Below are 12,832 nucleotides of genomic sequence, written 5' to 3'. Positions count from 1 at the left end.
TATGCCGCCCTTCTCCGGAGACTCAGGGCGGCTTACAATGCGTTAAGCAATAGCCTTCATACTTTTGTATATTTATACAAAGTCAGCTTATTGCCCCCACAACTGGGTCCTCATTTAACCTACCTTAGAAAGGATGGAAGGCTGAGTCAACCTTGAGCCTGGTGAGATTTGAACCTGCAGAAATTGCAGGCAGCTATGTTAATAACAGGGTGCATTAAACCATTGTACAACCAAGGTTTCTGGTCTTCCCCTTCCTATCTGTTGGCCCTCTCCCCCCAGGGTTCATGGCAGTCTTGTATCAGCAAAGCAATGATGGGGTGAAGCACGATGGCAGCACTGATATTCGATTCAATTAGTATAGCTTAAAATCCCATTTGTAAGATCAAATTTATTTTACTTTTCAACAGAACAACACTCTGATGCTTGCAATGTGCTGATTGTATATGGAAAAGATGCTGATGAATGGTGTCAGTATCTTCAGAGTCTCTTGCACTCATGCCAAGAAATTCAGAGCTCTAAAGTGGAGAGTAGACCTTCTATTTCCATGGAGGAACAGATTCTCTTCAAGAACAGCAAGTGTATAATTATTCTACTGTCATCTGAATTGGTACAGAGCTTCTATATTCCTGCTGTACTTCAGAGTCTGCAAAATGTTCTACAACCTCCATCAAAAGTGGTGAAATTTTTCTGTGGTGTTTCAGCATGTGAGAATTACAATGAGTTTTTCAAAGACTGGTCTCAATGGAAAGAGCTTACCTATGATGATGAACCAGAGACCTATGTTGATGCAGTCATAAAAGTTATTTCAGAAGCAGGTAAGGTACTATCTTTTTTTTAAAATGTCTCCACTCCCTATTCTGGGTATGGCTTTACTCTGCATTGTATAGTATCATTTATTTTTCTTCTGTGAGCTGCCCAGAATCTAATAGAGTTAGATGGTATCTAAATCAAATCAAATCAAATCAAATTAAATCAAATATTAAATAAATTTAGTTAATTAGTTAATTAACTGGTTAATTTGAGACTTTCGCCAGACTTTCATCATGCATTGTTTTCTAAACCTTCCTTGAAAAAAAGCTTGCACTTTTTCGTATTCAAAATATTTAACTTGGCATGCAATTATAAAATCAAATACTGATGCTTTTTTCCTTGTTTCATGTTATAAATCTGAGAGATAAAGGTAGTCCTAAAATTGCAACCACAATTGAGCCCAAAATTTCTGTTGCTAAGTGAAACATTTGTTAAGTGAGTTGACCCATTTTACGACTTTTCTTTTCACAGTTGTTAAGTGAATCATTGCATTTGTTAAGTTAATAACGTGGTGCAATGCATTCCCCATTGACTTTGCTCATCAGGAGACCACAAAAAGGAATCACATGACCCCGAGACACTGCAACCGTCATAAATATGAATCAGTTGACAAGCATCAGAATTTTGATCATGTGACCATGGAGATGCTGCAATGGTCATAAGTGTGAAAAACGATCATAAGTCCCTTTTTTCAGTGCTGTCACTAGATGAACTGTTGTAAGTTGAGGACTACCTGTAGTTTGGTGTAGTGGTAAAGATATCAGGCTAGAAATCAGGAAACCTGAGTTCTAGTCCCACCTTAAACATAAAGCCAAGGTGATCTTGGGCCAAACACTCTTTTTCAAGCCCTAAGAAGCAGGCAATTGCAAACCACTTCTGAAAATATTTGCCAAGAAATCTGAAGGGACATGTCCAGGCATTATGCAAGAATTGAATGGACATGATTGAATGGAAGAAATTTTTTTCATAAATATATTTGATTGCAGAGGAGAAAAATTACAAGTGACGGGCCAATGTCAGTGGATAATTTATTACAGGGGTGTCAAACTGGCGATCCGTGGGCCAGATGGATCACACGCAGGCTATACCCACCTCGGCTCCGCAAAGACAAAAAATGTTGCGATACATCATGTGACATCATGTGATGAGATCGAGTTTGACACCCATGATTTAATAGCATGAAACTTTGTTAAATTAGATGCTTCATCAGGGCTATCAATATTATATGTCTACAAAATTACGTAAGTACAGAGTTCCAGAAGGACAACCATCACTGCAGCCCTCCACTGATCTGGGCTTTATGACAGAGTGGCTAGACAGAAGCCTCTCCTCAAAGCAAAATTATGAAAGCCCTCTTGGAATTTGAAAAAAAGCATCTGAAGGACTGTGAGGAACAAGATTCTCTGGTCTGATGAAACCAAGATTGAACTGTTTGGCCTCCATTCTAAATTTTATCTCCGGAGGAAACCAGGCACCGCTCATCATCTGCCCAATATTATCCCAACATGGTGGTGGCTGTTTTTCAGCAGCAAAGACTAGGAGATTTTTTAAAAATAAATTTACAGATAAATAAATATCTAAACTTCATATATATACATATACATACATATATATATACCAGGGGTGAAATGCTCCCGGTTCGGACCGGCTCGGGTGAGTAGGTAGCAGAGATTGAGGCTAGTTCGCTGAACCAGGAGCAATGGCTGGTTGGCCACGCCGCCGAACCGATCCACGGCCCGCAGTCCTGCCATGCTTGGCTGCCTTCCATGCTGCCTTCCTGGCGTCCCGGTGGCCAGCTTGTGAAGGCAGGCAAGCAGAAGTCCATGTGGAAGACAGGCAAGCATGGCAGGGCTGCGGGGAAGGAGCTAGCAGCTTACTGCCCCCCCCCCCACTCAAGCAGTGGCTTCCCTGCTCAGCCCCGACAAGCTATGCATCTATAGCAATGGGGTTGTTTTGTTTGCCGCGGTGGTGCTTCGGGAGTGCAGGTGGACATATTCATTATAGTTGTCAGCTGCAGATGTCCGCCTGTCCTCCCGAAGTACCACCTCGGTGAACAAAACAACCCCATTGTGCTGCGCCTCCTTCTGCAGCCAAGCGCCCAGCCGTCTGTGCCCTTTCCTCAAATGGGCTGTGCATGGGGCACTTGGAAAGCGAGCGAGCAAGAGAGCTCTCCAACCTCTGTTTGTGTGTGGGTGTGTGGGAGGGAGGGAGTGATCTGAAGCCGAGGCACCCAAACTTCTGGCAGCGGCGGGGCAGCTTCTGAGCAGCCAGGTCCACCTGACCTACTCCCTGAGTCTCACCGTTCTCCTGCCCCCGCCCCCAGCTCAAGCAGCGGCAGGCTCTGCGGGACAACAGGACATTTTCCCCACAGCATGGCGTACACTTGCTACCTCTGCTTGTCTGCTTGCAAGCGATGATCTTCTCTGCTTCTCTCGGGATGCTGGTATGGGCACCATGGATGCATAGCTTGTTGGGGCTGAGCAGGGAAACCACTGCTTGAGCTGGGGGGGGGGCAGGAGAACGGCGAGACTCAGGGAGTAGGTCAGGTGGAGCTGGCTGCTCAGAAGCTGCCCGCTCAGAAGCTGCCCCGCCACTGCCAGAAGTTTGGGTGCCTCGGCCTCAGATCGCTCCCTCCCTCCCTCCCTCCCTCCCTCCCACACACACACACAAACAGAGGTTGGAAAGCTCTCTTGCTCTCTCTTTTTCCAAGCGCCCCATGCATAGCAGAGTGACATGAATGATGTCAAACTGGCCACGCCCACCCAGTCACATGACCACCAAGCCACGCCCACAGAACCGGTACCAAAAAAATTTAGATTTCACCCCTGATATATACTTTCTCTGTGTGAGTGTATAATATAAATCCATCTGATCACATAAATCCATCCATCTGATCTCTATATCTATCAATTAACCATTTGTAAAAAAGTTCCCAAAGTCATAAAATATTCAGAATCTTCTTTTTCTTTAATTTTTAACGTTAACCTATCCATTTCTGCACATTGCATTATTTTTTTAATTATATTCTCATCTGTGGGGGTTTGTTCATTTTTTCAATATTGTGCATATTGAATCCTGGCTGCTGTTAAAATACGTAGAATTAAATATGTATTATCCTTATTATAATTTTCTGGTAGCATGTCCAGCAGGAATATGTCAGGTTTCAAGTCTATGTGTTGTTCTATCTTAGCTTCTAGTCATATGCAAATTTTCTTCCAATATTTTTTTGCTTTGGAACACGTCCACCACATGTGATAATATGAACCTGGTATTTGGTTACATTTCCAACATTTGACAGATTTATCTTTGTACATATTTGCTATTCTTGCAGGTGACAAGTGCCATCTATAAAACATTTTATAGAGATTTTCTTTGTACGCTGTTGATATTGTAAGCTTGTAGTTTCTATTCCATAATTTCTGCCATTTGTCTAATCCAATTGTATAGACAAAATTCTTAGCCCAAATTATCATAGTTTCTTTTACTTGTTCTTCCTCCAATTTAATGGTTACTAAATAACTATATATCCTCTTAATTAATGTTTTCATCTGCTCCCATTAGCATCTGATCTAGCTCATTTGGTTCTTTATAAAACCCATATGCCTTTCTGTCTTTTTCGTATCTGGATTGTATCTGTAATTGTGGCCAACATGATAAATCAATCCCTGATCTGTTTAGTTCTTGTTTAGTTTTTAGTTCTCCCCTTTCATTTAGTATGTCCTTATATCTTATGATTTTTTTCATATTTATGACATTTGGGTGTATCAATGCCTCAATTGTAGATAACCAAACTGCTATTTTCAGATAATGATTTATTTTCTTTCTCTTTTTTAAGTCTGAATGCCAGCCATTTCCCTTGTTTGCATTTTCAAAAAAGTTCTGTTTGGCTGCTTTTATTTTTTGTGCCAATTCCTCTTTCTCTGATGTTTAATTCATGTTTTACTAATTCCATTTGGTTTTTACCATTTAGTAAGTGGGTCTCTCTGTAATTCCAATTCAAGATTTTTATACTCTTCTAATCCCTTTTGTCTTTTCTTCTTCTCCTTATTTTTCCTTCCTATATAAGAGATCGCTAATTGCCTAACGTATGCTTTGGCCGTATCCCAAATACATTTTGCAGGGATGTTTCTCCATTTTTATTCTTTTTAAAAAAGAAATCCATTTCCTTCTCCATTTTTGGTATAAACTGTTTATCTTTCAGTGCTGACTGCTTTAATGTCCATCTTAGTTTCCTTATTTATCCTTTTCATTTAGCTTTTATTGAATTATTGTCTGCCCAAGTGCTTGATTCCACTTCTACTTCTTGTATGTTCTCCTGCAAGGTCCCAGGAGTGGCCAAGAATGGGTTGACTCCTCTGTTTCTAGCTTTTGGTTTGTTTTACTACTTTAATAGTCTAATTTTACATCGACAATTGTGTTGAAATCTCCCACAATACAAATGTTATCATACTCTGTTTCTATAATTTTCTTATGTAGTTGTTCATAAAAGACTTCTTGCTTGGTATTTGGTGCATATATTACTGTTAATAGTGTCTGTTTAAAATTTATCATTACTTCTACCATCAGAATTCTCCCCTCTTCATCTTTGTAAATTTGTTTTGATTCTATTGATTCTTTGATGATGAAGAGGGCCACCCCTCTTTTTTTATTTTAGGGTTTTCCAAAAGTTTATAATGGTCATTTTTAATATGTACTTCCTGGAGACAGATCAGATCTAAGTTCAATTTTTTTATTTTGTTAAAAAAGTTTTTCCTTTTTATTGGAGAATTCAATCCGTTAACATTAACTGACATGAAAGTAATTTCTTCACCTTTTACCTGTAAATAGGTCTAATTGTTCTAGTGGTTCTTATTTCTCTCTGTTCTTTTGCTCTAACTTCTTCCCGTTCCACTTTTTCTTTTTGCTCCATTTCACTCTCTTTTAATTGTAGTGGTTCTTCTCCAAACAATACTTTTTGTCTCTTATCATCTGTTTTCTCTCTTTTCTTGTTCTCTTCCTCCATGGCAAAGTGTTGATCTTCGAACTCAATTGCCTTGTCTGTTGAATCTAACCTGAATCTTTTCTCATATCAAGTCAGCAATAAACCTTCAGGTATCAACCATCTGAAGTGTACATCATATTTAATCAATTTTCTTTCCAAAAATTGGTATTCTCTTCTTATATCTCACAATCTTCTTATATCTTCTCGATATTTCTTTTAGAATCATTATTTCTCTCTCTTTATACGCCATTGGCTTTCCTTTAGCTTTTTGAAGTATTTCCATTCTCGTCGTCTTTTTCAAGAACCTAATGTGTACTTTTCTTGGGAGTTTATTCCTCTTTACATAGCCCGAAAAATTTCATCCATCTCAGATGATGCCTCCTGCTTGCTCACTTCCAGGATTTCAGCCAACAACTCTGCCATTTTATCGGGAAGGTCTTCCCCCTTCTCTTCTTCTATATTTTGAAATCTTAGGAAGTATTCAGCCTTTTCCATCTCCAAGGATATTATCAAGGTCTCCAGGCTCTTGTCCACCTGGGTCAATCTCTGGTCTATTTCCACCACCTTTTTCTCAGTTTGTTCTGATTTTTCCTCTACTTTTTAAATTCTTTCTTTGTTCTTTATCATTATTTGTTGGATATTTTCTACTTTATCATCCATTTTTGTATTCTTTCATGTAATTTAGTCAATGACTCCTGTATAGATTGAAACATTGCTTTTGTTTCCGCCTGCATTGCGTTTCTTTCCTGTGGCAAAAAATTATCCAATGATCTCTGGCTTGCCAGACTTGGGGCAGCCGATGATGTTGCTGAGAAGGAAGCCGAAGTAGTTATCGTCATCTTTCAATATTAACACATAGGATATACAATAACTTCACAACGTTATTTAAATATCTAAATTTCTGTTTTCACTTTATTGTTATGAGATACTGAGTATAATTAATGACAAAAATTAAATTTCAACTGTAGAATCAGGCTGCATCATAACAAAATTGACAAAAATGAAGAGGGTCTGACTACTTTCTGAATGCACTGTAATTGCTAAATAATTAGTGTGCTCTACAAGATTTTTTTGTAGTTGCTTTTGGGCTACAAAGAGCTCTTTCTCAATATATTTTCACTTCTTTCTATGCAGGACCAGAAAAGATATATAAGTATATCTTATATATCTTATCTTATATAAGAATATAAGCTAATATTTTAACACAGAGGTCCCCAACCCCTGGGTCACGACCCACTACTGGGCCGCGGCCCATTTGGAACTGGCTCTTGCAAGTGGTGGGCAAGCGTGTGCACATGCATAGCTCCATTTGCATGAGTGATGGGTGAATGTGCAAGTGTGGAAAGCTTCAATTGCTTCTGTTCTGACCCAGCTCTGGATTTCCGAGGATATTGACACGCACCAACAGTCCTTATCAAATTTATTAAGTAGCAAGAATAAACCAAAGTCTGGCAAAGGTTGGTAACCAGCCCAGAAAACAAAATACAATAAGACTTTTCCAAAAATGCTCTGATGATAATTACAAGTTGTTTCCAGCAAGAAACTTACTAATGGTGTGTGACTTAAATAGGCTAAGGGAGTGGCCAATTATCCTCAAGCCTTACTCTCGAGGAGACCTCCTCCTCCTGAGTAGCCACTCCTGCCTTTTGGCAGCCCTGCGTGTTCGAGCATTGAGAAGAGGCTCCTCTACTTTGCTCTGTCCACTTGAAGGAGCCTCTGGAGGTTCTGAAGGCCCTGGCTGAGTCTCTGCCTCTGGCACCACATCCTCTTCAGCCTCCTCACTGTCTGACGCGAGCGCCGACTGTGCAGGCTACTGGCGCGACACCACACCAGCCTCCTTGTCATCGGGATCAACCACGATCGGCGCAGGCTGCTGGCGAGCCACAACAGCTTCAGCAATTGGAGCTGTACATGCTCACATGCACTTGCCACTCACTTGCCACTCACACATGCACTTGCCACTCCCCCCCCCGTGCTACCAAGCTGGAAAGGTTGGAGACTGCTGTTTTAATTGTATGGGACTGGTCACTATATTACAGAAAAGATGTTGAGACTTTGGAAAAAGTGCAGAGAAGAGCAATGCACCAGAAAGCAAGACAAGAAACAACGGGTTGAAACTAATCAAGGAGAGGAGCAATCTGGAATTAAGGAGAAACTTCCTAACAGTGTGGACAATTAACTAGTGGAACAGCTTGCCTTCAGAAGTGGGTGCTTCATCATGGAGGTTTTTGAGACTGGACAACCACTTGTCTCAAATTGTATAGGGTCTCTTGCTTGAGCAGAGGATTGGAGTAGAAGATCTCCAAGGTCCATTCCAGCTCTATTCTGATTGATTGATGTCACTTAACTAAAAATTAGGTTGTCAAGCACCATAGCCATTTCCTGAATGTTTATGCCTTTGCCACTTATTTTGTAAAATTAGAGTATAATAGGATGCACACATTGGAAGAGAACTTGTAGAGACTTCCGGTTGAGGCAAGGGTCGAAGCGGCACGGAGAAGGAGTGCTCCATATTCCGTGCCGATTTTTCAGTGTTTCAGAGCCCGTTGTGGGAGAGATCGGTCCTGGGGTGGACTGACAGAAAGAGGGATACTTCAGAGGAGGAGGTGTGGAGAGGTGCGGTCTCCCGCTGCGCCGAGGAGAGCCCTTATTCCGGACGCGGGAAGAAGAGCTAAACTACACCGACGGAGAAGAACAATATAGACAACAACTAAATTGGGACATTAAGAATCTGGAAAATAACGATCGCCATTTTGGACAGTAAGAGTGAAAGACTGGAAATTTCCTTTTTGCTTTCTAACTTTTAACTTTCTAACTTCAAGAAGAGTGGACTAATATTGGTGGATTTTGGAGAACTGCAAAAACGTGATCCGTGCAAAGAACAGTAAATTTTATGTAATTAATCTATAAAAGCAAAATCTATATATATTTGTATATTTAGATACTATATATATTTTTAAGATATTCTAAATATAATAATTATCAATTTTCTTACTGTGTAATTATAACTATTGTAATTTATTTATTTGTAATTATTTCTTAATTAACTTATCTTTAATTACTTTAATTATTTATTAGAAGATCAATTTAACTCAAATAGTATTAATTAATATATATATATATATTAACTTAGTATTGCTTAAATATTGTAATATTGTAATAATTTGTTTTTTTATGTTTTGATTGAACATCTATTAGAAAATCAATTAATTACATAAGCGGTAGAATATTATACAATATACTTTTATAGGATATATAGTATTTATAGTTGTGTATAGTATAACTAACTGAATTGAAAATTAATTAGAATATATCTACCATAAGAATAATAGAAATAGAAGTTATTTAACTTTATTTAAAATCTTAATATCAAATAGTACAAAAAAATTGATTGAGAAGCGGATGCTGATTTGGGAAACAGTTGATAGAATTTTAGAAAAACAATATAAAATTTTGAAAGAAATGACATCTACTACAGTAACCACAGTAAAGACAGGGAAGAAGGTTACTCCAACACCAACCGGATTAATGGCATCTCCAGCGACGCAAAAAACTATAGAAGGAATTTTCCCAACTGAAAAACAAACCCTGACCATGAGCATGCAGACGGTACAGACCACGTTAATAACAATACAAGAGACTATGTAAAAAATGCAAGAGTGTATGTTTAAAAATCATGAGGAAACCAGGAGAGATTTAGATGAAATTAAAAATTTGGTCAAAGAAGATATTCAAAAATTAGATGGAAAAATGGACTCCATTCAGGAGATGATTTCAAAAAACGACTAAAGGATCACAACTATAGAAAAAAAAAAAACAGAACGTACAGAAGAGAAATTAGAGTTGCTAGATGTAAAAATGACGGGCCTTAATAAAGAACTTGAAAATATGGTAGCACAATTGGAAATGGAAAAAGCGGCATTCTACCCACGATTTCAAAATGTAAGAGAGGAAAGAGATGAAGATCTGACACAAATAATGGCTGAAATGATTGCTGAGATCTTGCAAAGAGATAAGGAAGAGATCATTAATGAAACAGACAAAGTGTTTAGAGTGAATACCAACTATGCGAGACAGCACAGACTCCCAAGAGAAGTCCATGTACGTTTTGTAAGAAAGAAGGTCAGAGATATTGTCTTTAAAATAGCTAAAGAAGAACCAATATATTACAAACAAAAAGAGATAATAGCATTAAAACAAATACCAAAAAGAATTAGAGAGTGGGGGAAAGATTATGGATTCCTGTTTGCATTATTAAACAGAAAACAAATACTATTTCGATGGTTACTGCCGGAAGGAGTACTAGCCATGTGGAAGGGGAAAAAGATAAGAGTTGATACGATAGAAAAAGCACAAAACTTATATGACCAGGTTATAGAACAAGAAGGGACAGATGGCAGAGGAGAGGAGCCGAGAAGGGGAGGCCAAATAATATCGAGACGAGAAGACCAAATAACCCTACGTGAAGAGAACAATAAGGAGGGCTTCTGGTTTGGCTTCCGTCATCGCTAGACGGTCTTTTAGACCCGTAAAGAGCTGCCTTTACAGCTGAGAGGCGGCTCGAAAAACTCCGTTTCTTTAAGGAAATGTGAGGAGAGCCGGCGAGAATAGGTAGAGCCCTCTGCGAAATCCCCAGAGTTTTTTTTTTTTACTCTTGGGGAGGAAGCAGGATGAGGCTCCCTATCCAGCTCGCCGCTGCTCCAGGCTTCGGGGGAACTCTGCGCCTTGCAGAGCTAGACGATGTGACCAACCTAATCAGCGAAAACTAACAGATTGCTTAAGCAGGATGAAATCCGGATTTGGGACTCTAAACTGCAAGTATTTGTAACAACCCTATGACTGATTTTAAGAATGAAGAAAGAGTGAAAGGGGAAAAAAAAGTTTAAAATGGCGGTTGACTTTAGAGGCTTGAGAAGAAAGCTGAAAGTGAAAGTCCTTCCGTCTGAATGGCTTAATATGCTACAAAGTATCTGAAGTAATAGTGCTGGCTAGAAGAGAAGGGGAAAAATTTCTGCTTCATGTTTCTCCTTTTTTAGAGACTTGATATTGATATTGTGTGGAGAGAAGATTTTTTCTTTAAAAAGAGTCTGTTTGCGTGGCAGGATGGCACTAAAGCTGACAAAGCCAGACAACAAAGCTGTGGGGGGGGGCTCCCCCATTTATAAATCACAAGAGCAATTCTTGAACTTACAGACGCAGAAGAATGGTTTTAAAGACTTAAAGGAATTTGTTGTGGAGGCGTTGGCAAGACATGATGAGAATATGAACCAGAATTTTGAAAAATTTAGACAGGAAATTAAAGAGTTGGTTCAACAAAAGTATGATAACCTGAAGCGATATATTGTAACAGATTTGAAAGGTTTTTCAGAAGTAATTGTACAAATGGATAAAAAATTGGAAGAAATCAATTTAGAAATAGAGTCTAAAATGAAGAAAGCTGATTATAAGATTTATAATTTGGATAATAAAATGCAAAGAATTGAAAATGATTTGACAATGATTCAAGAAAATAGCTTAGAAGTAGAGTCAAAAATGAAGGAAGCTGATCATAAGACTTACAATGTAGATAATATAACGCAAAGGATTGAAAATGAAGTTACAATGATGCAATTCAGATCCATGGAATTTGCAATCAGACTGAGGGGAATAAAGGAAAATAGCAGAGAGGATTTGAGAAAGATGTCTGCTGAAGCTCTGGCTGTGATTTTAAAGGTCAGCTCTGAAGAAGTATTCTGTAAAATTGATAAGGTCTACAGAGTAAATTCTTGGGTGGCAAAGCAAAGGCAATTGCCTAGAGATGTGGTGATTTATTTTACTGATAAAGGAATAAGAAATGTTATTGTGCAAAAGTCTTATAACTCCACTCTAGAAGTGAATGGAATAAAGATCCGGATATATAAAGAGCTGCCGTCTAAGATGTTAAAAGACAGAAAAGACTTTGGATTTTTGGTGACTGAGCTAAAGAAACAAAACATCCCATTTAGGTGGGATGCTCCAGTTGATATAATATTGAGATATCAAGGAGAAAGATATCAACTAAACACTGTTGAAAAAGCGGAAGAATTTTACTACAAGGTTTTTAAAATGGGCCCAACATCTCCACGTATGTCATCAGTGTCAGGAATACAGGAGGGTGACAAAGAAAAGCAAAATGAACAAGAGATTGCAGCTCAGGGTAAGCAGATGGAGATGGAGGTAATGGAAAAACAACAAGTTACAGAGGGCTTTTTGGATGAGCCGCTTTTGGATTCACCCTCAGAGGCTATAGTGGGATCACCTATAAATATAAGAGAGGCGGCTTTGGATCTCAATTTGATGTCTTATCAAGTTAAAGACCAGCATGTAATTCAATCAGTTAACATACAAGTCTTAAAAAAGCAACCATGGTGGGGATCTAAGCCACAACAAGTTAAGAAAAGAAGAAGCAGGTTCTACAAAACTTAAAAATTTTAAACTAAAAAAACTTTTTTACCCAACAGACTAATGCCAGTTATTTAGAGACGATTTATTAGGCAGATATATGAAAACATAACGGAGACAAATTACAGACTTATACTATTTTGAGAAGAATAACAGAACTCCGCAGTGTTGGTGTCTTTGGGATGTGGAAGATGGCCTGTGATTGAGTGGACTGGAACTTTCTATTATGGACTCTATGAAAGATGGACTACGCATATGTTGAGCTACAAGGCAAGAGAACTATGGAATAGGGGCATGCAGATGATCTGGTTGTTACCCTAACGTGGTGGTTGGAATTAATAATCTAGACAAAAGACATTACAGAAGATACTATATGGAATATAAATATAAAGTCACTCGGGGGGGGGGGCGTTTATATACAGAAATACCTATAAATGATGGGGGCAGATGGTAATTGAAGATACTAAATACACTGTTGGAAGCAGGATTTGATGTTACCCGAACATGGTCGATGGAATTAACAATCTAGTTGAAAGACATTACAGAAGATACTATATGGAATACAAATTTAAAGTCATTTGAGGATTTTATTTATATATGGAAATATCTTTTAATGATACG

At 38.6% G+C, this 12,832-nt stretch overlaps 1 protein-coding gene across 1 annotated transcript in view; it reads left to right on the top strand.

The window, feature by feature from the left end:
- The window catches only part of PIK3AP1 (phosphoinositide-3-kinase adaptor protein 1), a 162,034-nt gene that overhangs the window by 16,332 nt on the left and 132,870 nt on the right, over positions 1–12,832 (top strand). Inside the window, exon 2 of the mRNA XM_070945012.1 lies at positions 408–815. Coding sequence (XP_070801113.1) covers positions 408–815 — 408 coding nt within the window. The remainder of the gene's footprint in view (positions 1–407; positions 816–12,832) is intronic.

This window comes from Pituophis catenifer, unplaced genomic scaffold (genome assembly GCF_029215685.1).
Source record: "Pituophis catenifer annectens isolate HBS135680 unplaced genomic scaffold, rPitCat1.0.hap2 SCAF_6, whole genome shotgun sequence".
Classification (NCBI taxonomy): Eukaryota; Metazoa; Chordata; class Lepidosauria; order Squamata; family Colubridae; genus Pituophis; species Pituophis catenifer.
The sequence above is the reverse complement of the archived record's forward strand: the minus strand, read 5'-3'. Positions and strand labels throughout refer to the sequence as shown.